The sequence below is a fragment of the Aplidium turbinatum genome, chromosome 12 (genome assembly GCF_918807975.1).
Source record: "Aplidium turbinatum chromosome 12, kaAplTurb1.1, whole genome shotgun sequence".
Taxonomy (NCBI): Eukaryota; Metazoa; Chordata; class Ascidiacea; order Aplousobranchia; family Polyclinidae; genus Aplidium; species Aplidium turbinatum.
Window position 1 is genome coordinate 20,938,940 of NC_137483.1, and position 26,522 is coordinate 20,965,461.

General features: G+C 39.6%; 1 protein-coding gene and 1 non-coding gene across 2 annotated transcripts; both read right to left on the minus strand.

Annotated features, from left to right (window-relative positions):
- Positions 1–15,440: 15,440 nt before the first annotated feature.
- On the minus strand, positions 15,441–19,835 carry LOC145780674 (uncharacterized). The gene is made up of 4 exons (XM_082592294.1): positions 19,765–19,835; positions 19,023–19,587; positions 16,938–17,258; positions 15,441–16,489 (listed from the first exon to the last, which is right to left on the minus strand). Exons 1-4 carry the CDS (start codon positions 19,828–19,830, stop codon positions 15,816–15,818), a joined length of 1,626 nt encoding a protein of 541 aa, XP_082448420.1. The 5' UTR covers positions 19,831–19,835; the 3' UTR covers positions 15,441–15,815.
- Positions 19,836–20,407: 572 nt separating this feature from the next.
- Positions 20,408–20,489, minus strand: Trnal-aag (transfer RNA leucine (anticodon AAG)). The gene has a single exon. It is a non-coding gene; the product is annotated as a tRNA-Leu (tRNA).
- Positions 20,490–26,522: the final 6,033 nt, after the last annotated feature.

Sequence of the window (26,522 nt, forward strand, 5' to 3'; positions counted from 1 at the left end):
TTACCCGCTTCTGAAGCATCGTGAATTTATTTTGATTGCTTGAATCTTTATCCTCGGACTAGGAAAGCTTCTTGCAGAGCTTAATCCTGGCAGTTTCGCATACTTGTAGAGGCTATGAACCACTGACGCAGGCCCGGTCGTGAAATTTTTTCCCACAAACTTTCTGTCTCATTTGCATATTTCTGTAACAGATCCCTGTTCTGTAAGTGTAGCCATTACTGGTTACCGCGCGGCACACGTAACTGGTTTTTTTTACCGATTTTCGCCCTCACAGCAGCCGATTTTCAGTCGATACTCACGCTCCAAGTCCAAATCTAAACATTGAACCTGAAAAAAACGTAGCCTGGAGACACACCTGACCTAGTTAAGTTTAAAAAAGTTGAGAAAAGAAATTGATTCTGGTCACTATAGTCTAAAAGTAAGATTTCCGAATTGATTAAGAATTAATTCTAACCCATTAACCCTAACCAATTAACTCTAACCCATTAACCCTAACCCATTAACCCTAACCCATTAACCCTAACCCATTAACCCTAACCCATTAACCCTAACCCATTAACCCTAACCCATTAACCCTAACCCATTAACCCTAACCCATTAACCCTAACCCATTAACCCTAACCCATTAACCCTAACCCATTAACCCTAACCCATTAACCCTAACCCATTAACCCTAACCCATTAACCCTAACCCATTAACCCTAACCCATTAACCCTAACCCATTAACCCTAACCCATTAACCCTAACCCATTAACCCTAACCCATTAACCCTAACCCATTAACCCTAACCCATTAACCCTAACCCATTAACCCTAACCCATTAACCCTAACCCATTAACCCTAACCCATTAACCCTAACCCATTAACCCTAACCCATTAACCCTAACCCATTAACCCTAACCCATTAACCCTAACCCATTAACCCTAACCCATTAACCCTAACCCATTAACCCTAACCCATTAACCCTAACCCATTAACCCTAACCCATTAACCCTAACCCATTAACCCTAACCCATTAACCCTAACCCATTAACCCTAACCCATTAACCCTAACCCATTAACCCTAACCCATTAACCCTAACCCATTAACCCTAACCCATTAACCCTAACCCATTAACCCTAACCCATTAACCCTAACCCATTAACCCTAACCCATTAACCCTAACCCATTAACCCTAACCCATTAACCCTAACCCATTAACCCTAACCCATTAACCCTAACCTTACTTCTTTTGAAAAGCTTTTGTGCACCGCAAAATTAATGCAAAAAAATTGACTTCGATGGGCGTCAAACCGATGTCCTCACGAATATTAGGCAAAAGACGAAACCACTGAACCAAACACGCCAACGAAAAATGTTTGCATTCACACGGTATAAATACAAACTCTATGCGAAGTAACATAAAGTTCGTGGAAAAAAAAATTTTGCGGCCCGGTCGCAACTTTCCAAAAGGTACCATTAAAAAATCCCTTTTGAGCCACAAAGGAAAACGTAATTTCTAGCTAAATTAAGTCATCGGTCCGCCATCGGCTGACTTGGCTCGGAGGGTTAGGGCGGCTGTAATCATTCCATTTACGTGGGTTTGATTCCCACCACTGCTACTGCTCTTTTTTCTTCTGTAATTACCGAACAAAGTTCAAAGGGGATTTTGTAATGATACTTTTTGGAAAATTGCGGCCCGGTCACCGAGATTGACAGAGTGAAGTTTCCGGCTGTGAAAGTCTTGTTGCTGGGGAATTATTCCATCCATTACATGCCGATGAATGGAGAGCAGTCCTTAACGTGCGTTGCTCAAGCGCGCACACCTCCGAGAGTTAAACCAGCGCCGCTTGATCTTGAAGCTTCTTCGTTCCAGAAGTCACGCGCTAACCAACTGAGCTATCCGGGCGGACTTTTTTTATAGGCCTACTGCGCTCTTATCTACGTTATATGCTACGTTAAAGAAAATGCAATAAAATGATCAAGATCAATGTGTCATTCCATCTCTTGAGCATCAAAGTCATGAAAAATTTGATTAATCTATCAATTCACTGACGTTACAATACATATTATGACGTAAGTGGTTTGGGGCTGTGATGGTGGAATGACACTTTGATCCCAAGTTGCCAGATTGGCGTTTTTATCCAACTAAAAAAAAGATGTGTGACAACTGCGTCCAACTAATTCTAATCTAGCTTAAATTCTACTTTAATTTGTGAAAACTTGGATAGCTCTAATTCTAATCCTAGTATAATTTGTAAAAGCTTAAATTACTCTAATTATAATTATAGTCTAATTACGAAAGACTACAAAAATTTTAGTTGTCCAAGTCTGCAAGCAAGTCCGATGTGAGCAAATCTCATTTGGTGACTTGGCAGTAGCTTGTTTGTTTGTTTTTCATATCTTTACCCTGCATTGCGGGAAAGCGGACTTGAGCGCTATACATCGGTCTGCGCCTTCCGACGTACACCTGACCCACGCTGCAGCCGACTGCAATGTCTGTTTCCGGTTGTCTACTCTATTTATGACTTAAATTTGGTACTACCCATTATAGTCTGGGAGCGGGGATGGTTGACCCTGCATTGTTGTATTAAGTTGTTTTTACTGTTGATTTTGGTAGCCAAGGGTCTCTATTTTCAGAAACTGCTTGATGACATGTTGTCACCTTTGGGCAATTTGAGAAATTCAAGATGGCGTCCAAAATGGCCGCCATTACCTATAAATGACCATAACTCCCTATCCATTCACCTTAGGAAGGTGATTTTTGTCTCTATACCTAGGTTGTAGGGGTCAAGCTATCCATTAGAACTAAGTATTACGTTAATATCGTATTAGATAATGGTAATTTCCAAGATGGCGTCCAAAATGGCCGCCATTACCTATAAATGACCATAACTCCCTATCCATTCACCTTAGGAAGGTGATTTTTGTCTCTATACCTAGGTTGTAGGGGTCAAGCTATCCATTAGAAGTAAGTATTACGTTAATATCGTATTACATAATGGCAATTTCCAAGATGGCGTCCAAGATGGCCGCCATTACCTATAAATGACCATAACTCCCTATCCATTCACCTTAGGAAGGTGATTTTTGTCTCTATACCTAGGTTGTAAGGGTCAAGCTATCCATTAGAACTAATTATTATCTTAATATCGCATTACATAATGGTAATTTCTAAGATGGCGTCCAAGATGGCCGCCATTACCTAAAAATGGCCATAACTCCCTATCCATTCACCTTAGGAAGGGATTTTTGTCTCTATACTTAAGTTGTAGGGCTAGTGGTCAAGCTATCCATAGAACGAAGTATTATCTTAATATCGTATTACATAATGGTAATTTCCAAGATGGCGGCCATTACCTATAAATGAGCATAGCATAACTCCCTGTAGCCTAAATCCCATGTAACTATCATATTGTAGTAGACGGGCACTAATAATTCACTATTGTCTTTTTAGGTGCTGCTCGTCAGGGCCCGATTAACCATGATGCACATGAGGCACAGGCCTCAGGTCCCCTGGTTTTAGGGCCCCTTATTATTTTACATTAGTATCGTATGCGTAGGTAGTGAAAGTTGTTGTGCCAGTGTGTCCACAGTTGTTATTTTTGAGTAACAATTTCAAATTGTGTAACAATTTTGCTATAACAGTTGAGCACTCCTGCTCTGCATTGAAAGCGATTGCCAATAGGGGCCCCTAAACTTAGCTGTGCCTCGGCCCCCATCAGCCTTAATCAAGCCCTGCTGCCCGTAGCCTATAATATAGTATGACGATCACTAATAGTGAAACATGAATGGAGAACAGTGCCTTTTCGTGTCCAAATTTGGATGTGACAATAAGGCTGAACCGTTGAAAGACACTGGTCCTGTCAGTATTCAAAACTTTATCAAGCATAGCAAAATCTATGGGGACAGGTATCATGAACTTCTTGAAGAAAAAGTTAGTGAAAATCCTGAATGCACAGTTAAATGTCACAGAAACTGTGCTTCAACATACACTTCAAGCCTCCAGGTTCAAAGGCATAAAAGGAAGAATCCAGAAAGTTACTCGTTTTACATTCCGCCTAAGACCAGGAGACGGTCATCACTGCCAGGGTTTATCTTCAAAGTACGGTACATTGTTTGTTTTGTGGTGAAAATTGTGTGCTTGAAAAATATCCGAAACACCCTAAACGTTGGCGACCAGCATATTCATGTCGGGAAATAGGCAGCGCAGGTGGCAAGAAGTCACTCAAGCAAACTATACGTGAAGCCTGCGAACGGCGTCAAGATGAGCTATCAGAAGTTGTGCGACAAAGGGTAGATATCACTGTAAGTGACCTTCACGCAGCTGATGCAAGGTATCATTGTGGATTGCCGAAATAGCTTCTTGTCAGAAAAAATGTGGCTTCAGTTGCAACCAAGTCTGATAGCCAAACTAACATTGATTGTGCCTATGAATCACTTGTTGTAATGATCAAAGACTCGTCCGGCTTCTTGAATTCAGTTGAATTGCATGAAGCATAGGCTACAAAGAATTCGGGAGTGATAGTCTCACACGTCGTTTAACTGTCCCAAACCAGATTTACGCAAGGGTGATTTGCCTGCAGGTTATTGGGCGAGACAAGGTTGTGCTTGGTCATGAACTTGCGTCAGTTTCAACATCCATGTTTGATGATACTGGAGATTTGAGTAACAATTTCAAATTGTGTAACAATTTTGCTATAACAGTTGAGCACTCCTGCTCTGCATTGAAAGCGATTGCCAATAGGGGCCCCTAAACTTAGCTGTGCCTCGGCCCGAGTTGCTGGCAGCGCAGGAGGTTCTACTAACCTCTTCCAAAAACAAGAAGCAACTGATAGTTGATGATTTTGTCCAGGATAAGAAGTTTCATGAGGACAACACACAACATCATAAGTTAGTGGTAACAGGAGCAGATCCGGTGCCAATCAAAATCAGTGAAGGTGGAATTGTCATCTTATGGGCAGATCTGTTAACTTCACACGAAGAAGCAGATAACGTCATTGTTCAACAGGTCTTGAGTAGTGCCTCGCAAAATGCAGAAAGAAAAATCACTGTCGTTGCCGATGACACTGACATCTTTGTACTGTTGCTGCATTATCATCACATGGCAAATCTCAAGAATGTTGTATTGATGGAGACCCAATCAAAGGAAGCGCGGTGCTTGATATAGGAAAAAAACTCCTTCACCTCAAAAAAAATCACCTTCCTAAAGTGAATGGATAGGAAGTTATGGTCATTTATAGGTAATGGCGGCCATCTTGGACGCCATCTTGGAAATTACCATTGTGTATGTAACACGATGTTAAGATAATACTTCGTTCTATGGATAGCTTGACCCCTACAACCTAAGTTTAGAGACAAAAATCACCTTTCTAAGGTGAATGGATAGGGAGTTATGGTCATTTATAGGTAATGGCGGCCATTTTGGACGCCATCTTGGAAATTACCATTATCTAATACGATATTAACGTAATACTTAATTCTATTGGATAGCTTGACCCCTACAACCTAGGTATAGAGACAAAAATCACCTTCCTAAGGTGAATGGATAGGGAGTTATGGTCATTTATAGGTAATGGCGGCCATCTTGGGCGCCATCTTGAATTTCTCAAATTGCCCAAAGGTGACAACATGTCATCAAGCAGTTTCTGAAAATAGAGACCCTTGGCTACCAAAATCAACAGTAAAAAAAACTTAATACAACAATGCAAGGTTAAGGGAAAAAATGGCGTTTGGCTCCCAGACTATTACTCGAAATCGATCACTGGGTAGAGGCAATTATCGTAAAGTTTCTTGCCCAGAGAAACAACAGCAAGTGCGGGTATGCAGGCTCTCGACTGCGAGCCCAACGCGCTAACCACTCGGCCACTGCTGCCGAGTAAAAATTGGACTTGCAGAGTTGCTGCTCACCTGTAGGTTGTAGTTAAATGAGCTTCTTTGCGACGCCGCCGACAGTCAGAGGCGCCGGAACGATTTTGACTGGGAGGGCAGGATTATGAAAAAAGGGCACTTTTGTGGCTGAAAGGCAAATTTCTTTAAAAGTTTTAAGATAAGATATAGCGATAATGTTCATCTACAGTATCAGCTCATTATGGAATGATGATACAAGAGTCCGGTATACAAAGAACAATGGCACGGAAGAGCATCATGGTATGTTATAATGAATTAACCAGGCCGGTCTTTGGGGTGTGAAAACCGTACAATCGCACAGGGCCCGCAAATTAAGGGGCCCGCAATTTACTCAAAAAATGCAGTAATTTTTGTCATTTTTAATAAAAAAAATTCAATTCGATGCACAAGCTAGTACCAGCATCCTTGAAGTCAGTTGCGGCTAATATGCATACCTAAATGTTTGTTGAACATGCTATCAGAATGCACTAAATTCAAAGTATTTATTTTTTTAATTTTCAGGGGTAGGCCCCCAGGCTCCCTTCCGCTGGGTGTCTTCGCCCGCCGGCCCTCAAACCCCTCCCCTGCCTTTTCAAAATACCTAGCTACGCTACTGAATTGGATCATTGGCATTGGGGGACGCAAAGCATATTCCGCACAGAGCTCGAAATACACTAAGATCGGCACTGATGTAACCCACTGTGATAATGAATTTGGTTTCGTGAATATTATTTTATGGCAAAAATAAAAGATTATAATTAAGCTAAAAGCGAATAGCAAAAATTGTTATATTGCAAAATGTGCAGTAGCTTATATGACCTCAAAAGAGCACCATTGCCACTCCATCAACATAAAAATTGAGGGCAGGCTGCCCCCCGCTTCCAGCGCCCCTGCCGACAGTAACACCTTTCTTTCATCTCTTTTCACAAGCTGCTGGGTAAAAACAGATGTCCAGAAATGCAAAAGTTTGCAAAAACGATGTAGGGGAAGGGAAGGTAATTTGATACGGAAGGTAATTTGATACACCCCCCCTACAGAAATGTACAAAAAATATTAGTCAAAAATATTGTCATTAGGTGGAAGATCTGTGAAAATAATGCCTACAAAAATTGCACCATGCAGCTAACTCGTGCTTTTATGGCATAAAATTGTGAAAGTGTGTTTTTTGAGTATTTTCGTAAAATTTTTAACTCATGGTTATTTTCGTCTGGAAAATTAAAGAAAAGTTCCTGAAAGATAAAACCAAACTCATTTGACAGTTCATTGATAAGGCTTCAAGGGCATGTCACGTTTTTTCTGCAATGTGCATCCAAGCATACAAAAATCCGCATTTTATAACTTTTTTTGAAAAAGGTAAATTGATACACGTGGAGAAGGTAAATTGATACAGTATACTGAATTCTTTTTTGTGACTAATAAATGTTGACATTGATCTACTTGATTTAAATAAGTTATTCTTTATTAACAAGACCTGCTACTTTGGGAAACAACTATTATATAGGCTTTCGTAGGCCTACACGCTATCTGTTGGCAAAAAATGAGAAAAGTGCAAAGCGCCCCCTTGAATAAGAACTCCAGCCAATGATCCTTCCCATGACCATCCCGCTGCAGAAGCTTCGCCGCACACATAGGCCTCAACAGTCATCTTTGCACCCAAGCACGCCAACCACATATTAAATTTCCATTTATTGCTTTGCTGTCAAAGGGGATTTCTGTATTAGTTTTACTGTATCAAATTACCTTCCGGGTGTATCAATTTACCTTCCGTGGAAGGTAATTTGATACATTTGAGTGACGTTTTTAAAATTTCAATTTAAAAAAAAGTAACTAAGATAAAAAAGTGAAAATGTTTTTAAAAAGTGTGTAAGGGATCAGACTTTCATTTCAGCCTAAAATCAATAGTTTGTGTCAGGTAATTTTCAGTTAACAGGCAAAAATGTTAAAAGTGTATCAAATTACCTTCCCTTCCCCTAGATCTTGTTAGGCTGAACATATTTATGTGAGCAAACGTTTACTTTCATGAACTTGAACAAGCGCTTGAGATAAAGCTGAACGACTACATGGTGTTTTACGCTTAGTCACCATAAACCTCGAACCAGACCAGATCTACTGTAGTACTGTGAGGTATAGAAATCATGACGTCAGTTTCATCGTTCACATTAACACAGCCGTGTTTTACAAAGTTTCTGGATGTGCTAATTTCTGGTGGAAAAACAGATAACTTATAGAGCCTAATTAAATTATCACATCTCGTGGTATGCAGCATATATAACAAAATACTTCAACCTGCATATTGCTTTATTGTAAGAAAGTGACATTAAATAACACCATATCACTATATATTCACATTTTTTTTACGCAAAACAAAATGTCAGAGGCTGTTGGCCCGCGTGCATTTCCGCATCATCACATCTGGCCAGCCTGAGAAAAAGTTGGGTACCCCTGATCTACGGACAGTCGGACACCGTATAGAAGCAGGATAACAAAGCGATCCGAAATACTTCACTGAAATACGGTTGTTGGATGGAAATAATTTCTTTGCAGTTTTGCTTTAAAAATCCAATTGGCGTTAATTGCTCTTTAAGTCCACTACGCGGTTAAATACCAGGGAGTCGAACCGTTTGATTTTTCCGGTTCGGGTCCGGTTCTGGTTCAAAGATTGTTTCAAAATTAGGTTCAGTTCCGGTTCAGGTTCGAAGAAACTTAAAACCGGTTTTATAAGTTCCGGGTCGGGTCCGATAAAATTAGGCCTAGGCCTACTATTGCCCAACTACTAACTAGCCCAATTGGGCGTGAAAACCGCAAGGTTGGCAACACTGATCTCAACACTGCTTTGCTCAATTAACTTGCCTTTGTTGTTTGTTGCACAAGTTACAATCAAACTATATTGTCTATGAAGTCACAGAACAGAAGTTGTTTACCTCAAAATTCCTCTCCAAAGCATCGATGATAGGAGATCGTGTGTTACGGAATAGGCTATAATTCATCCGTACAATGTGGCCTCCAAGATAACAACATGCTACGTACAACTTCACTTACCACAATGCGAACAATGACGTAATGCTGGAGTGAACCGCTTTTTTCAACCGGTTCGGGTTCGGTTAGGGTTTAAGCTAACTCAAATTTTCGGTTCAGTTCCGGTTAAGGTTCAGACAAAATCGCACCAAAACCGGTTTACAAAAATCCGGTTCGGGTTCGGTTCGACTCCCTGTTAAATACGCTGACAAAACAAAAATTCAGAAATTCATAGGTCGTAGTTTATTCATAATATTCTCAGTCTAAATAAAAAAATCCTCAGTGTTTTACCATTACATCATAATAACACAGTAGATTAGGCTAGTGTAATCAGATACAGTTTGGGTAGAGAGGTTACTTGTTTCAACCAACGCTCGTTTTGCTAAAAATAGCGAAACTCAATCAATTGATTTGATTTAGCATTAAGCACCTTCTGACGATCCCACAAAGGGTGCAACAGTCTGCTAAGGTTACTTTGATGATAGTGATTCAATGTAGGCTACTAGGCAGTAGGCTACTAAGTAGGCTAAGGTTGTTCAAATCTAATTTTTGGTAGTCAAAATGTTATTCCTCACAAAGAAATTAATTTAAAATGAGAAGGTAAAACAAACGTAAGCTATGCTAGGGTCGATGTGCCTATTTGCGACCATTGATTATTGCGTAGGCTACACTTCACAAATTTATAAATATATTGCAATTGAAAATAATTTGACAGAAAAAAGTTTAACAGTTTATTTTATAAGTTAAATAATGTTATCACGGCTTGTGTAAGTTTTGTGCTGACCATGTGACTTGTTTTTTAGTTTTCAAATTACGTTTTTAAAAAAACTTTGTTTAACATCTTCGTTTTTTTACAAAAAAAAAATAAAAATGACATCTTGACTTTCAAGGGGCATAAAAATAAATATAGCCTGCCAACAAGTGCTTTCATTAGGATACGCATGTTGCTGCTGATGTCATCCTATCATTTACCGCTCGTTTTTTCATGTTTTTTTGCGGATTGTTTTTTCTAAGGCGGATCGCACACAAGGATGCCAGAGCTTGGTTTTTCCACCTAGATCTGGGTTTTTTTGACCTCATCTGGGTTTTAAGTTTTTCTTTTTCAAATTTAGATAAATCTAGGTGTTATGGTTTTTAACTTTGTACAGAGCTTGCACGGTATTAAGGCACTGGGATCCTCGATATATGGTCCACACTGCAACACAAAAATGATAAGGTAATGTTTTTGCATCAGCTATTGCAGTCAGTGAGGTACAGGATGCTAAAGAAATGATCCAACTTTATGAAAATGTGGATGACTAAAAATTGAAGTAGTACAACTATTTGTGTTACTGAACATTTATTTATTGTGAACTTGAGTTATTTTTTTCAACATTATGTTCAAACGAAAAAGGCTAAGCAGGATTTATTGCTAAAAACCAAGTTACCGTAGTTGTACACCAAACTGTAAGCACTGAGCAGGCATGATGATTCTCCTCAGCCGCAGTCTACAACTCACACAGCAAAAAGTTTAGTTCAAAAGTTAAAACTAACTTTAATGGCTAGCCTATAAACAAAAAATTAAACTGAAACTATACATACACTCATACATCTAGTCAGTTTTAGTAATTTTGGTTAAACACACACGGAACCTTGCTAGCTATAGACGCTTTACCAAAAAGGCAATTTTGAACCAAAATCTTTGCTGTGAGCCCATATAGGCCTACCAACCTCTTGTTTTTGTATATAGTTATATTCCATATATATTAACTATAGCCTACCATACCAACATAAGAATGTATATTGTATAATTATATATATGTGTTACTATTTGTAGCTTTCTGAGGCTTCTGTGTAATGATTTAAAATGGTGCTAAAAGCACACGCAGGTTTTTTTAACCGCTTTACTACATATTTTCTGGACCTGGGTTTTTTTGCTTCATCTGGGTTCTTTTTAGCACACAATCTAAGTTTATTGGAAATTTGTCGCTGGCATCCCTGATCGCACAGAATTATTCTGCCAGAATAGCAGTGGTGTTTGGACGCATTTTGGAATTAACACAGCAACCACAAACAGAGCCGTTGACAGGATTATTCGGGCTCGGTACCAATTTATTTTCGGGCCCCCCTTCACTGACAATGTTATGAATATAAAGGTTGTGTACTGTGTAGCCTACAAACTTTTATTGATGTGCTGTTAAAATGAGAATGACACATGCCGTTCAAAGTAGAAAATTAAGAGGAATAGGCTACCATTTATATAATATAAGTAGCCTAATGCAGCGTGGGATTTTTCAATTTGTGGTAGCCAGAGATGGGCGTGATCTTGAAGATCACAAGTGATCTTGATCTTTAAGATCACTTTTATTTTGGTGATCTTGATCTAAGATCACTTTTTTTTGTGTCATCTTGATCTTGAGTCAATAAGATCACGATCACTTTGGAATTTCAGTTGACCTAGCCTACTATAGGCCTACATTGTATACAAGTATATTATAGAGACCTTTTTTTGAACTGGTAGGCTACTGTACAAAGTAGCCTAATTAGTGGTAATTACTACCATTTAGCCACTATTAATATGACTCATGCGTTTGATAAAAGTTGATTTGAAATGTCAATCAGTGCTTCCACTTCTGACAATTGATAAATCCTCTTCAATTTCCTTTTTTGTCCTGAAAAATCCCTTTTTTCTCAATCAGAAATCTTTCAAAATTTCCTTCAAAGGCGAGGTTATTTTTGATGTTATTTAAGTTAAAAAAGGTGCAAATACAATTTTAAAGTTATTATAATCTCAGTTAAAGCTATTTTAATCTCGATTTTATTCAGTAGCACCGGTATGTCGAAGCAATGTTGTTTTATTAGAATAGTAGGCTGCACAAAAGCAGCCCATATTTTACAATAACATGATTTACTTCTTTTGTTCACTGTCCAGCCAAAAACTGCTTGTCAGTTAGTCGGTTCTGGGACATTTACCACCTGGAGTCCTGGACATCATTTACCAATTACCACTCTCATCTTTCTTACCCGGACTCCTAACCTATCCCTAACAGCGAAAATGTACAGGTGGTAGATGTCCAGTTTCAACGAATTATCCATCCATTAACAATTAATTTATTTTTGTGTTTAGTTTAGTTATCCTAGATGCGCTAAGCCGCTAACTTAACACTATTGGCTAGGTTATCTCTTTTTTCTCCTTGTCAGTAACGTCTTCACAATCATCTGAAACTGACAAAAAAACTCCAGGATACTAGGCCTATTCATGATACTGACTCAGTCTGACTGTGTAGGCTACACTATACATGTTGTATACATACTACATAGCAGGGGCGGATCTACCGGGTGGGCCTGATTGGTACAGGCCCACCCAGATTGACAGTGGGCCCACCCAAAATCAGTTTCATGTAAAAAAAAAACATATTAATGAGTATAAAGACTTAGCTATGCGTGAGCTGGTTGCCGTGTGTGTGCGATTCCTTCACGGAGGTGTCATCAAAGAGCGGGCAGTGGGCTTTGTTGCGACCGCAGACTTAATTGTCCGCAAAAGGAATAGCCTATCAGAGAAAATTCTGGAGGTGCTTCAACCACTAGACTTGGATCCTGCTCTCTGTATCGGGTTCTGTTTCGATGGAGCATTGGTCATGTCAGCCTGTCAGGGCACACGGGAGGAATTCAGGTTATTTTGAAAGAAACATTTCCAAAAACCATCTATGTACACTGCAACTCGCATCGTGCTAAATCAAACACATAGCTTTTTTACCGGGCCCACCGGCACTCTCACTTGATGGAGATACAAAATGAAATGCATCTTGTAGTATTCATGAGTCCCTTTCATTTATATTCTCATATTCTCAAGTTGTCGGCAGCAGTGGCCGAGTGGTTAGCGCGTTGGACTCGCAGTCGAGAGCCTGCATGTTCGACTCCAGCCACCCGCACTTGCTGTTGTTTCTCTGGGCAAGAAACTTTACGATAATTGCCTCTACCCAGTGATCGATTTCGAGTAATGGGTAGTAGGGGAGACTCAGGTAAGTTGGCCCAGTAGGCAAGTTGGCCCACTCTAAATAATTTTTTAACTAAAATAGTTATTGTTACGTATCGTACGCATACTGAGAAAGTGCTGTTGAAACTATCTTATCACCAGGTTGGGAGGCTCTAGCAAGCAGTATAAACATGTGAGCACGATTTTTGTATGAAAAATTATGATTTTTGAAATTTTTGGATTTTAGAATTTTTTAGATGTCGAGTGATTTTTTTCTTACTATATAAGAAAGGTTATTATTTAGTGAGTGCAGCGCTAGAGTGGTTATTAAGGCTCACTTTGACTGTGAAACCGTTGTTAGAAGCTCGATAGTTTGACATAAATTTTAGTTTTTGCAATGTGGTTGCCATGCAGGGAAGTTGGCCCATTTCGTGGGTGGGTACGTTGGCCACCATGGCCAACTTGCCTTCATGAGGTATTACATAGAATGATAATAATTGACTAATTAATACGATGACTTATTTTTGCAAGATTGAAGTAGCCTATCATCAAGTATCCAAAGTAAGTAAATCGCGGCTTTACATCAGCATTAAGCGATCAATAACAATAATACACTTCCTAACATCGTTTTTATGCCACAAATTATTCCTAACCCATATGGTAATAATAGTAGGCTAAGTAGCCTAATCAAGAAAACCAATCGCGGAAATGTGTATCAACCACTTCTCAAGCGACGGTCTAAAACGTACCTCGTTTCGGAGATACATTAAAAAATGTTCCGATATTGGTACCCATGCAAAAATGGGGTTTGTAGCCTATTGCAAACAAGGTCCCACCTATCAGTATCGTTAAGGTGACCAGATCGTTAGGAATAAAGGCATGCCGTTCCAACTACATGATGTTTGATACAACCTTTGTTATTTTCGAAAGCTTATTTGGTGTAGGCTACTCATGTAAAAAAAGTTTACTGAGGTAAAATACAGCATTATAGCCTAATAGTAGATTTTATTATAAACCATACATGAATGCATACATAGAATAATTTATGTACGGTATGTATGCCTCTATAAAACCAAGAAATAATTAGAAAGAAAATCAAATTGGGGAGAAAGAGAACTTTTCCACTGTTTAATATACCGTAGATGGACATGTTTCCCACGTGGCCAACTTACCTTCCATGGTGGGCCAAATTACCCGCACATGAAGGCAAGATGGTCCATTTTATTTTTTTCGGAAAACTTGAAAAATTATATACCTAAGAATGTTTGTTTGATGCAAGAATATGTCCACTTTTAGAGTGATGAATTCTCTACTCTTCAATAGCATTCGCTTTAACATATGTTTTGTTATCAGCTCACAAATTCAAATTTTCATTTTGCTGGGCCAACTTACCCGAGTCTCCCCTACCAAATTTAGGTCATAAGTAGAGTAGACAACCGGAAACAGACATTGCCGTCGGCTGCAGCGTGGGTCAGGTGTACGTCGGAAGGCGTACACCGATGCATAGCGCTCAAGTCCGCTTTCCCGCAATGCAGGATAAAGATAATAAAACAAAAAAAACAAATTGATATTGCATGAACCGTTGTGTATTTATGTTACTTCGCACATGTAAACGGATTTTACAATTATTAAAAAGAAACTGTAAGCAAGCAAAGCGTACTAGTGAGTAAAGGCAGAACATTATAACTGGCGACGAGTAGAGTTTCAGAAACCACGTAGGCTAAACACATCAACGTAAGACAGCAAGATGACTGGTCTTTCGCAAGCATTTCCATCTTTTGAAGAGGGTGATCCTTCATCAACTGGACAACGGTGGAACAAGTGGGTTTGTCGCTTAGAAAACTTCTTTATTGTCAATAAAATTAAAGAAGATAAAATCAAACGAGCATCTCTACTGCACTATGCAGGTGAATGGTTGTTCGACATTTTTATAACTTTGCCTAACACTGGTAATGAAAATGATTATGAGGCTGCCAAACAAGCCATCAGCAACTACTTCAAGCCTCAGATAAACATTGACTATGAAGTGCTGCAATTTCGTGAAATGGCACAACTGCCAGATGAAACCATCAATCAGTTTTACGCCCGACTTAGAAAAAAGGCTCAAACTTGTGATTTTGGTGGCGAAATTGACAAAGAAATTAAAAGGCAAATCATCAGCAAAACTTCTGACAAAAAACTGCGTACCAGAGCTCATAAAATCTGAATCTAACAAATTTGCTTGAAATAGGAAAAACCCTTGAAACCTCAAGACAGCAAACAGAACATCTTGAACAACAGGCTCACAGTCAATCACAATCGATCAACAAAATGCACAAACTTTCTACAAATAAACAGCATTCATTCAAGCCAAAACCTACTAGGCCAACACAACTCAGACAGTCAACAAGCATCAGCAAAGTGGGCGATTCCGTGTCAATTCACACAGTCAAGAAAATCAACCTCTTCGATTTTTTTTAAATTTTACACACCCTTTAGCTATCCTATATAATGAACAACTGCAAAATTTGAGTGAAATTTATTGAGAAACACGAGAGTTATAAAGCATTTAGTTTGGGGGGGTCTGCCGAGGGGGCAAATTTTTTTTATTTTTGGCCATGTTTGAGGCTGTTGTATTTCCAGACGTTTAATATAAAATAAACAATAATAATTGTAGCGATAGCCAACCAAGTGAGAAAACCATTTACCTCTTGTTACTTACTGATTCAGTGCATAAAATCAACGCAATATATAGTAAGAAAGAAACGCAAAACAATCAACTAAGGAACGTGGTACAGAACGCTCAATTGATTACACGCGCAGTGCGGTGGTAATCAATTCCAACGTCTGTACCAGAAAACGCTGAACGGTGATTATGTAGTGACGCTGGTCACGAGTTACATATATTCAACGTAGATGACGACTATAACACCTCCCCGATAATTTTTATACACAAACATAAAAAATGAACAAGACACCGAATTAACAATAAAACTCAAAGTCCGAAACGAGCCGGAGGTCTGCGGCGACGGCTCGACCTTCGTGGGTTGTGTGGCCCGAATTCCGGTACAGTCGGTGTGTCGTCCGAATTCGTTCGGGCTGAGGTGGAGACAGCGGAAGAGTCGATTGTTGGTGCAGGAGTATCTCCCGGCTCCTGGTCCTCCGATGATGCATAGCGAGGTTGCAGTTGGTCCATATGGCGCCTCCACGTCGGACCATGTGGCAGCAGACGTACCAGGAAGATTCGGCTACCCTGTCGCTTGATCACCTCGGCTGGAACCCAACGAGGATCCTGGCTCCGTCGTGGAGTGAATGATAGCGCGTAACAGGGATCTCCCGGTTTGAAATGTCGTTTGGTACCTTCGGAGGCGTCGGTGTTGTGAGGGTTTCGTCGGGGTACCACTTGAGACGGTGTAGGGAGAAGCGTGTCGATCTTGGTTCGAATCTGACGATTGTTGAGTAATTGGCTTGGAGAGTAGCCACTCGGAGTGGGCGTGCGTCGATATTGCTGTAGGAATTCCAAGATGGCCTGCTTCGGGGGTAGGGAAGATTTGCGAAGTGCTTGCTTGAACGTACGTACGAGGCGCTCCGCCGCTCCATTGGTTTCCGGATGGTAAGGTGCACCCGTGATGTGTACCATACCCCTCTCCTTACAGAAAGTTTGAAATTCTGTGGATTTAAAAGTAGTAGCATTATCGGTAACTATCTTCTAGCAGATTGATAGTAGCTGTTGAAGATAAGGAAGTAGTAGCATGAATACAAGGGTATTTAGAAAAAGCATCAATGCTGAGTAACCAATGGTAACCCATGAATTCTACCGCATGATCTATGTGTAAGCGACTCCACGGTGCTTCTGGAACCGTCCATGATTGGACCTGAGTTTTAGATTGCGGTTGATATTCGCCACAGGTACTGCACTTGTGACAAAGTTCCGCGATGTCTCGATCGATGTTTGGCCAGTAGACGGACGTCCTTGCCAACTGCTTCATTCTCTCAATGCCGAAATGTCCTTCATGAAGCAACTGAAGGACGGAAGGACGAAGTTTGGAAGGGATGACCACTCTGGAACCGTAAAGTAGACATCCGTAACAAGTAGAAAGAGAGTCTGCGTACTTACGAAACGGTTCGACCGGGTCTTGTGGAGAAGACTTGGCCGGCCATCCTTCATGAATGAAACGCATTACCGTGGAAATGATAGGATCTTTAGAAGATTCTTTACGTAGTGATGCAGCATTTGGGGTCTGGACCTGCAAATCCAAAGCATCGATAGCGCAGACGATATCAATGTCATCCGCACTTTCCTCTTCATCGAAGACTTTATCCCCTCTTGCTGGTAAGCGACTCAAAGCATCAGCGTTTTGATGATCCTTTGTCTTCCTGTACTCAATAGTGTATGTAAATTGCGACAAAAAGAGTGCCCAACGAGCCAAACGATTTGCTGCCAAAGAAGGTGTCGATTTGGTCGGGCCAAAAAGACTAAGCAATGGTTTATGATCTGTGACCAAAATGAATGATCTACCAAAAAGATATTGATGGAATTTCTTTAGCGCAAAAATTATCGACAAAGCCTCTTTCTGAATTTGACTATAGTTTCTCTGAGAGGCTGTTAATACTTTTGAAACGTTTGCTATAGGCCGTTCTGTGCCATCTGGGTAACGGTGAAACAAAGTAGCACCGATGCCCACACTAGAAGCATCACATGCGATACCTACCGGAAGTGACGCATTGAAATGTGTAAGAACCTCATCAGTAGATAGATGATGCTTCAGCTGAGCAAAAGAGTTTTCCTCTTGTTTTCCCCATCTCCAAGGAATGTCCTTTTTCGTGAGATGGTATAGTGGTTCTGCTACAGTAGAAGCGTTCAACGGTAGAAACTTCGAATAAAATTGTAAGGAACCTAAAAATGAACGAAGAGAAGATACGTCAGTGGGGGCAGACATCTCCAGTACGGCGTTTACCTTGGGACCTTTGGAGATGCCCTGCCTGGACAAAATGTGTCCGAGATACTCTACCTGAGGTTGTGCAAACTTACACTTGTCTTTCCTACACCTCAGGCCTTTTGAGTGAAGTCGATCGAGGAGCCGTCTAAGATTCTGGAGATGCTCCTCAGCAGTAGTGCCACTGACAAGAATGTCGTCTAGGTAGACTGCAACCCCTGGAAGGTCGGCTGTAAGGTCGTCCATGATCTTCTGAAAATAACCTGGAGCAGAAGATATGCCAAAAGGTAAAACATTTTGTAAAAGTACGCCACGGTGAGTGCTTAATGCGAGTCGTTTTCGACTGTCAGGACCAAGTCGAATCTGATTGTAGGCATCAGCCAAGTCTATCTTGCTGAAACCATACCCACCACCCAACTTTTGCATTAAGTCTTCTGGTAAGGGTAACGGGTGACGATGGGTCTCCAGGGAAGGGTTCACCGTGACTGAATAATCGCCACATATGCGTAACTTGGCCTTCGCTTCTGAAGTGTTTGAAGGCTTACGGACTGGAACAACCGGTGTGCCCCAATCGCAAAACTGAACTGGTGTCCATACACCACGTGCAATTCCCGAATCATAGGCTTGCGCTAAGTCCTCCTTTAGCGCGAAAGGTACAGGCCTAGGTTTGAGAAAAACAGGTTTAGCATCAGACTTAAAATCTATGTCTAGTTCATAATCTCGTAAGCACCCGAGTTCAGGCTTAAAAACATCTTTGAACTCGTCACATAAGAGGGAGCATGCTTTCTCCAGACTCTTATCAGGCTTGTCGTATGACTGGATGCTCTGTAAAGTAGAACAGTTAGACAGAAGGAATTTATCGATAGAAATTCCTAAAGACGAGATTGCATCACGACCTAGCAAGTTTAGTCCTTTGACTGTCGTGACTACAAAAGAAATATTATCTGACCTTCCCGTAGAAGGACAAGTTACCTGGGCCGTGAAAGAACCCGTGATTGGTACTAGATGCTTGGTAGCAGATTGGAACTGCGACACTGGTGCTTGCAATTGAGGTGCGCCTACCCGAGGAGTCCAGACGTCGTTGGAAAGGAAATTTCCATTTGTAGCAGTGTCCAGTTCTAAGTGTGTGGTTACCGAATTAATGGAGATCGGTACTTCCAACTTTGAATTTCGAGGTTTTCTGCAAGAACTAGAAAGCATGTTAATTTCCTCGATACAATTTACCTTAGAAGGTTTGAACTGTCTAGCTTTCTTTCGACAAACACTCTGTAAGTGTCCCGTAATATTGCAGAAATGGCAAGTGGCTTTCTTAAACCTACAGTCATTGGCGTTGTGGTTGGAATTACCACAGCGATAGCATTCTTTATTTTTAGAAGAAAAGAAAGTACCTGTAAGTTGCCTAGTTTTTGGAGGTTTACTGATGGTCCTTACTTTCGCAACTGGTACTGGTGGAGTGCCGTAAACAGTTTCTTTGGCCACCTTGGCTGCCTCTTCGGTTTCTGATGCAACCTCCATCGCACGTTTGAAAGTAAGTTCATCAGCTCTGATTTTGAATAACGCCTTAAGCACCGCCTCGTTACCTATTGAACAAATAAAACGAGTACGTAAAGCTTCGTCCAATGGATTTGAAATGGACGAGAAGTCACAGGTGGCAGCTGCCTGGCGTATGCGGATGGCTAGTTCTTGAGCTGTTTCACCGGGCTTGCGCTTCATTTCGCTCCAGAAACGGAATCGCTCCCTCACGATGAAGCGTTTTGGGTCGAATTGTTGAGCCATGTAATTTGTAATTTCCGTCATGGTGAGATCGTTGACTTCTTTTGGGTTTGTTTCCTGCGCAGCCAAATTTGTTAACATTTTGTAGATTGTAGGTGATTGATTGGTGAGAAAAACCTGCGGCATTTTGTCTTGTGCGACTGAATGTGCTGCTACAAAGGTGTTAAACCTCTTCCAATAGTCTGCCCACAGTTCAGTGGTGGCATCGAACGTTACGAACTTAGGTAAAGATACCTGCTGTTGTATTGTTGTTGGTTGTGGTCTTGAAGTTTGGGCTCGCATTTCTCGTAGTTGCTCCATGAGTAGTTTCGTCTGATCTTGGTGACGTTGTTCTTGTTCTTGGTGACGTTGTTCTTGTTCTCGGTGACGTTCTTCTTGTCTGGCAATTTGCTCCTTCGTCTGGCGTTCTTGGTTGGCAATTTGTTGTTGCAGGACTTCGATCAGTTTCTCCATGTTTCTAAAATCTTGTAGAAATTCTGTAAAGATCCTGCCGGCGACGCCAGTTAAATGTCTGTTGTATTTCCAGACGTTTAATATAAAATAAACAATAATAATTGTAGCGATAGCCAACCAAGTGAGAAAACCATTTACCTCTTGTTACTTACTAATAATAATAATGTTATGGTTTTATTTATTGTCGCTCTACAACAGCTAAGGTCTTTTAGCGACAGGGCTCATTTTTAATTTATATCAGGTTTACGATGTTATCACATTATTACCCGACTCATTCTCACTGCGCTATGCAGGATAGAACACAATCGGTACCGTTTTTAAAGTCTTCGGTTTGACCCGACCTGGAATCGATCTCAGATCTACCAGCACCAGAGCCGAAGGCGAAACCACTCGGCCACTGAGCTGGTAGTCAAGAATATGAAATTGGCAGCGGTGGGATTCGAACCCACGTCATCGAAATGACTGGTGCCTTAAACCAGCGCCTTAGACCGCTCGGCCACGCTACCAGTCGACTTACTGATTCAGTGCATAAAATCAACGCAATATATAGTAAGAAAGAAACGCAAAACAATCAACTAAGGAACGTGGTACAGAACGCTCAATTGATTACACGCGCAGTGCGGTGGTAATCAATTCCAACGTCTGTACCAGAAAACGCTGAACGGTGATTATGTAGTGACGCTGGTCACGAGTTACATATATTCAACGTAGATGACGACTATAACAGAGGCCCTATTACTGCTAAACTAAATTAGGTAAGAACCCAAATTTTTTACATGTGATAATACTTCTGCCAAATATTGAAGAAACAACATCGTTCACATTGTCACTCTGAAAGGTCAAAGGTTATAGACATCCAAAGTTGGTCGTTTCCAGCTCTCGGCTAAAATTTTCCAAAATTTTAAAACCTTACCAAGACCCTATTTTTGATTGGTTTTGGCTGGAATTTAGTAGAAGTGTTGTTTATAGGGTTTTCTATGAACTGAGAAAATATCAGTATAAAATATTAAAGGGGTTGGGAGGTATTTAATGTGAAACATGGGTCGAAATGAAAAAAAGCAAAAAGTGGGGTCCTTTTAATACCCTGGTTACCCATGACCCCAGTGAAAATTTGCACTGAAATTTTTTTCACATATTCACTAAGATATGACAAGTCTACCATGCAAAATTGATCCATGGTTCTCAATGTTTTCTTATAGAAAGTATTCGTCAAAGTTTGGACAAAAACGCTAAAAATTAGAAATGAAAAATTCAAGGGGAGTAGGGGTGATCATTATTTTTTCTTGTTATTGGCTATATAAAGTGTTCTTGATGACAGTAGCAATATTATGTGCTTGACAAATGACAATGTAGACCTATAAATAATTTTTGCAAGACGTTTTACGCATAAAGTTTAAGACAATATTATCTTTATATGTGTGTTTTGGTTACACTGTCCGATATTGTTTTGTTCGATCTTTTGGTATTAAATTTTTTTTTAATTGCATGAAGAAGAAGTATATAACATCAAAATGCCATGTTAATGCAAGCTGTAGTACCTGGTAAGCTGACATACACAGACTATTTGGAAAGTTTGTGTGTTCCATAATTCTAACAAAGAATGCATGATGAGTTTGTGCAATAATTGCTCTTGCAGAGAATGTTTGAAGAGCTACTTAATTGATACATTCAGCAACGAATATGATCTTGATGATACTATAACAGACAAGCAATGGGCTCATACTGATAGAACGACAATTAACTGAGCAGCTAAAAGGCCTGGATGACTTTATCGAATCATTGTGTGACACCTTTCTTGCTTTTATTTATTTTTATTTATTTATTTGCATCAGGCTCAACTCAAGATGGTCAATATTACAATCAAACATAAAAAGTAGAAACAAAGCAGATACTCAACTCCGTAGAGCTGAGTTGTAATGTACCAAATACAGCTTTGAAGACCCATTACTTCATTAGCAAATCACAATCAAGTTACTTAAAACAAAATTAAGCTGATGATGAAGTCGTAGTACTGCTTGATTTTGCTGAGAATTACTCATTTATTGTCCAAGATGCCATGCAAGGGTTCCATTGGGACAAAACTCAGGCAACCCTTCACCCTTTTGTAATATACTACAAAAAAGATGGAGCTTTAACATTAAAAAGTTTGGTTGCAATATCAGATCACTTGGAACATTCAACAAGCACAGTGCATGCATTCATTAACCAAATAATTCCAATTATCAAATCACTTGGTAATGTGAAAAAAATACTCTATTTCAGGGATGGTGCTGCTTCACAATACAAAAACCGTAAAAATTTTATCAATCTTTGCCATCTGATTTTGGAATTGATTTCATCAAATTTTGAAATTGATGCTGAGTGGCATTTCTTTGTTACATCTCTTGGCAAAAGTCCATGTGATGGAGTTGGTGAAACCACCAAAAGATAAGCTGCACGTGCAGTCGTGCAAGTCTTCACGTAGCAACCAACAACCAAATTCTCACACCACAAGATCTTCTCCAATGGGAGCAAGATCACATTTCTGGGTTTGAATATATTTGGGTTTCTTCAACTGAAATTCAAGACCTCAACACAAACTTTGAATCGAATATGCATTGTGTAAAACAATAACAGGCACGACATCACATCATAGTTTTACTCCACAATCATTTCAGTCTTTGAAAATGCGTCGACTGTCAAATGATATTTCACATACCCTTGTGGATGTGGCACGAGGTCAATCACAACTCCAAGAAGATGATGCAAGTATAGGCCAATGTGTAGCTTGCAGATATGATTCTGATTGGTACATTGGCATTATTAGTGAAAAAGGCTATGAAAAGCAAGACTTCAATGTTCTGTTTATGATACTTAACAAAAGCAACAAATGTTTAAACTGGCTCAGACATCAATAACCATGCTGGATTCCATTTCATGACATTGTTTGTTCAATTGCTGTGCCGAGTATCCATGGTTCTTCTGGACAACAGTACAAACTGAGCAATGAAGATTATGACAAAATTTTCCATTTTGTCCACTGACAATGAGGACCACGTCCACATGGTACATTACAGTTGTCAAATGTATAACAATTGCTTTGTGAACAATTGCTAGAAACACAATCAAAAATACACTTCAAATGTTTTCTAGTGTATATAGTTCAATATTGTTACATTTTTTTTTTAATTTTTCATTTGTAACTTTTAACGTTTTTCTCTAAACTTTGACACATACTTTCTGTTAGAAAACACTGAGAACCATGGATCAATTTTTGCATGGTAGACTTGTCACGTCTTAGTGAATTTGTGAACAAAATTTCGGTTGCTGTGTATGTCAGCTTATTAGGTACTACGGCTTGCATTAACTTGGCATTCTGATGCTATATACTTCTTCTTCATGCAATTAAAAAAAATTTAATACCAAACGATCGAACAAAACAATATCGGACAGTGTAGCTAAAACACATAAAGACAATAATGTCTTATAAACTTTTTGCATAAAACGTCTTGCAAAAATTATCCATAGGTCTGCAATTGTCATTTGTCAAGCACATAATATTGCTACTGTCATCAAGAACACTTTATATAGCCAATAACAAGAAAAAATAATGATCACCCCTACTCCCCTTGAATTTTTCATTTCTAATTTTTAGCGTTTTTGTCCAAACTTTGACGAATACTTTCTATAAGAAAACATTGAGAACCATGGATCAATTTTGCATGGTAGACTTGTCATATCTTAGTGAATATGTGAAAAAAATTTCAGTGCAAATTTTCACTGGGGTCATGGGTAACCAGGGTATTAAAAGGACCCCACTTTTTGCTTTTTTTCATTTCGACCCATGTTTCACATTAAATATCTCCCAACCCCTTTAATATTTTATACTGAAATTTTCTCAGTTCATAGAAAATCCTATAAACAATACTTCTACTAAATTTCAGCCAAAACCAATCAAAAATAGGGTCTTGGCAAGGTTTTAAAATTTTGGAAAATTTTAGCCGAGAGCTGGAAACGACCAACTTTGGATGTCTTTAACCTTTGACCTTTTAGAGTGACAATGTGAACGATGTTGTTTTTTCAATATTTGGCAGAAGTATTATCACATGTAAAAAATTTGGGTTCTTACCTAATTTAGTTTAGCAGTAATAGGGCCTCAAACATGGCCAAAAATTAAAAAAATGTGCCCCCTCGGCAGACCCCCCCAAACTAAATGCTTCATAACTCTCGTGTTTCTCAATAAATTTTACTCAAATTTTGCAGTTGTTCATTATATAGGATAGCAAAAGGATGTGTAAAATTTAAAGAAAATCGAAGAGGTTGATTTTCTTGACTGTGTGAATTGACACGGAATGGCCCAAGTGCTATTTTTGCAGTGGCAGTTATCCTCATGCTAAAGGAAAACAGTCATGCCCTGCATTTGGAAAGACTTGCAGAAATTGTGGAAAACCAAATCATTTTGAAAAATGCTGTTTAACTAAGCAAAAACAATATCAAAGAAGTGTTAGAGCTACATCTGAACAGCAAAGCAGTAGTGACACATCAGATTCTAATGAAGAAATTGCTTATGTATGTAGAATAAATTCAGAAAAGAATCCTACTGCAAATCTAAACATCAATGGAAAAAACATCAAATTTTTGCTTGATTCTGGATCATCAGCTAATCTCATTGATGAAGAAAACTTCAACAAAATACAATGCAAACTTTTCAAAACCAATGTTAAAATTTTTACATATGGTTCTTGCAAGCCAATGAAACTACTTGGCAAATGTCATGCTGACATAAAGACAAAAAATAAATCAACTTATGCCACATTTTATGTAGTGGAAGGAACACATGGCTGTTTGTTGAGCTACAACAGTGCTGTTAATCTAAACCTGTTACACATAATCAATCAAACTGTCACTGGTACAAATTCTAGCATCATTAACAAGTATGCTGACCGTTTTCAAGGCATAGGCAAACTCAAAGACTTCAAAGCCAAACTCCACATTGACAAATCAGTGATACCTACAGCTATCCCACACAGGCGAATACCATTTCACATTCGGAAAAAAGTCAACACAGAACTGAAATACTTGGAAGACCATGATATAATTGAAAAAGTCAATGGTCCAACACCTTGGGTATCCCCCATTGTCACACCACCAAAACCAAACAACCCAGAAGAAGTAAGAATCTGTGTGGACATGAGAATGCCAAACAAGGCTATACATCGTGAAAGACACATCTGTCCAACTGTGGATGACCTTATTCATGCACTAAATGGGGTCAAAATGTTTTCAAAGCTAGATCTGAACAAAGGATATCACCAAATTGAGTTGGATGATGACAGCAGATACATAACAACATTCTCAACTCATAATGGGTTATATCGCTACAAACGTTTAAACTTTGGTGTGAGTTCAGCAGCCGAACTTTTTCAAAAAACCATTCAGCAAGCACTCGATGGCCTACCCGGTACACTCAACATTAGCGATGACATCATTGTCTATGGAAAGACTGAAGCAGACCACAACAATGAATCTTGATGCTTTATTGCAACGATTGCGAGAAAAGAATCTCACTCTGAACAAAAGAAAATGTGAATTTAACAAAACAAAATTGGAATTTTATGGATACACATTCTCTGACAAAGGCATTTCTGCACAAGACACAAAAATAAATGCTATAAAGAATGCTGCAACGCCAAAATCAGTCGGTGAAGTGCGAAGTCTACTGGGATTAGCAAACTATTGTGCAAGAACAATCAGAAACTTTTCAACAATCACTCAACCGTTGCGAGAGTTAACACATCAGAACACAGAGTGGAAATGGACTGCTGTGCATGATGACGCAATACAAGCTCTCAAAGACAGCCTGACAGGGAATGAAGTCTTAACATACTTTGACCTGAACAAAGAAACAGAGCTTATTGTAGATGCCAGTCCCGTAGGACTTGGGGCCATTCTCACTCAACGAAGCAATGTTAACGAACCGGCACGGATTGTTGCATACGCAAGTAAAGTTCTCACCCCTGTCGAACAAAGATATTCTCAAACTGAAAGAGAAGCACTAGCAATTGTTTGGGGCTGTGAACATTTTCATCTGTATCTATATGGCATGCAAAAACCCTTCAATTTGATTACAGATCACAAGCCATTAGAACTCATATTCAGAAATGCATCATCCAAGCCTCCAGCAAGAATTGAGCGTTGGAATTTAAGATTGCAACCCTACAATTTCGTTGTGACGTATAAACCGGGAAAAGACAACCCTGCTGACTACATGTCTCGACATCCCGTGGGAAGCACACATTGCACTTCATTGTGTGATGCGACTGAACAATATGTGAACTTTATTTCTCAATCAGCAATTCCACTAGCAATGACAATTGATGATGTCACAAATGCTGTCAAAGGTGACGACACAATGCAGAAAATCATCAACATCATCAAAAGCAACGCATGGAAATCTGCTATGCAGAACCCAGATCAAGACATCAAGCCATACATTCCTATCAGGCAGTGCTGTGTTAAGGGGAGGGCCAAGGGGGGCCCGGCCCCCGGGCCCACCATCT

Coding starts and splice junctions, on each gene's coding strand:
- LOC145780674 (XM_082592294.1), bottom strand. CDS start 19,830: ATGGAGCAACTACGAGAAATGCGAGCCCAAACTTCAAGACCACAACCA. Junction 19,588..19,764: donor CAACAACAATACAACAGCAG/GTATCTTTACCT, acceptor TTGGCTGCGCAG/GAAACAAACCCAAAAGAAGT. Junction 16,490..16,937: donor AGACCCGGTCGAACCGTTTC/GTAAGTACGCAG, acceptor TTAAATCCACAG/AATTTCAAACTTTCTGTAAG.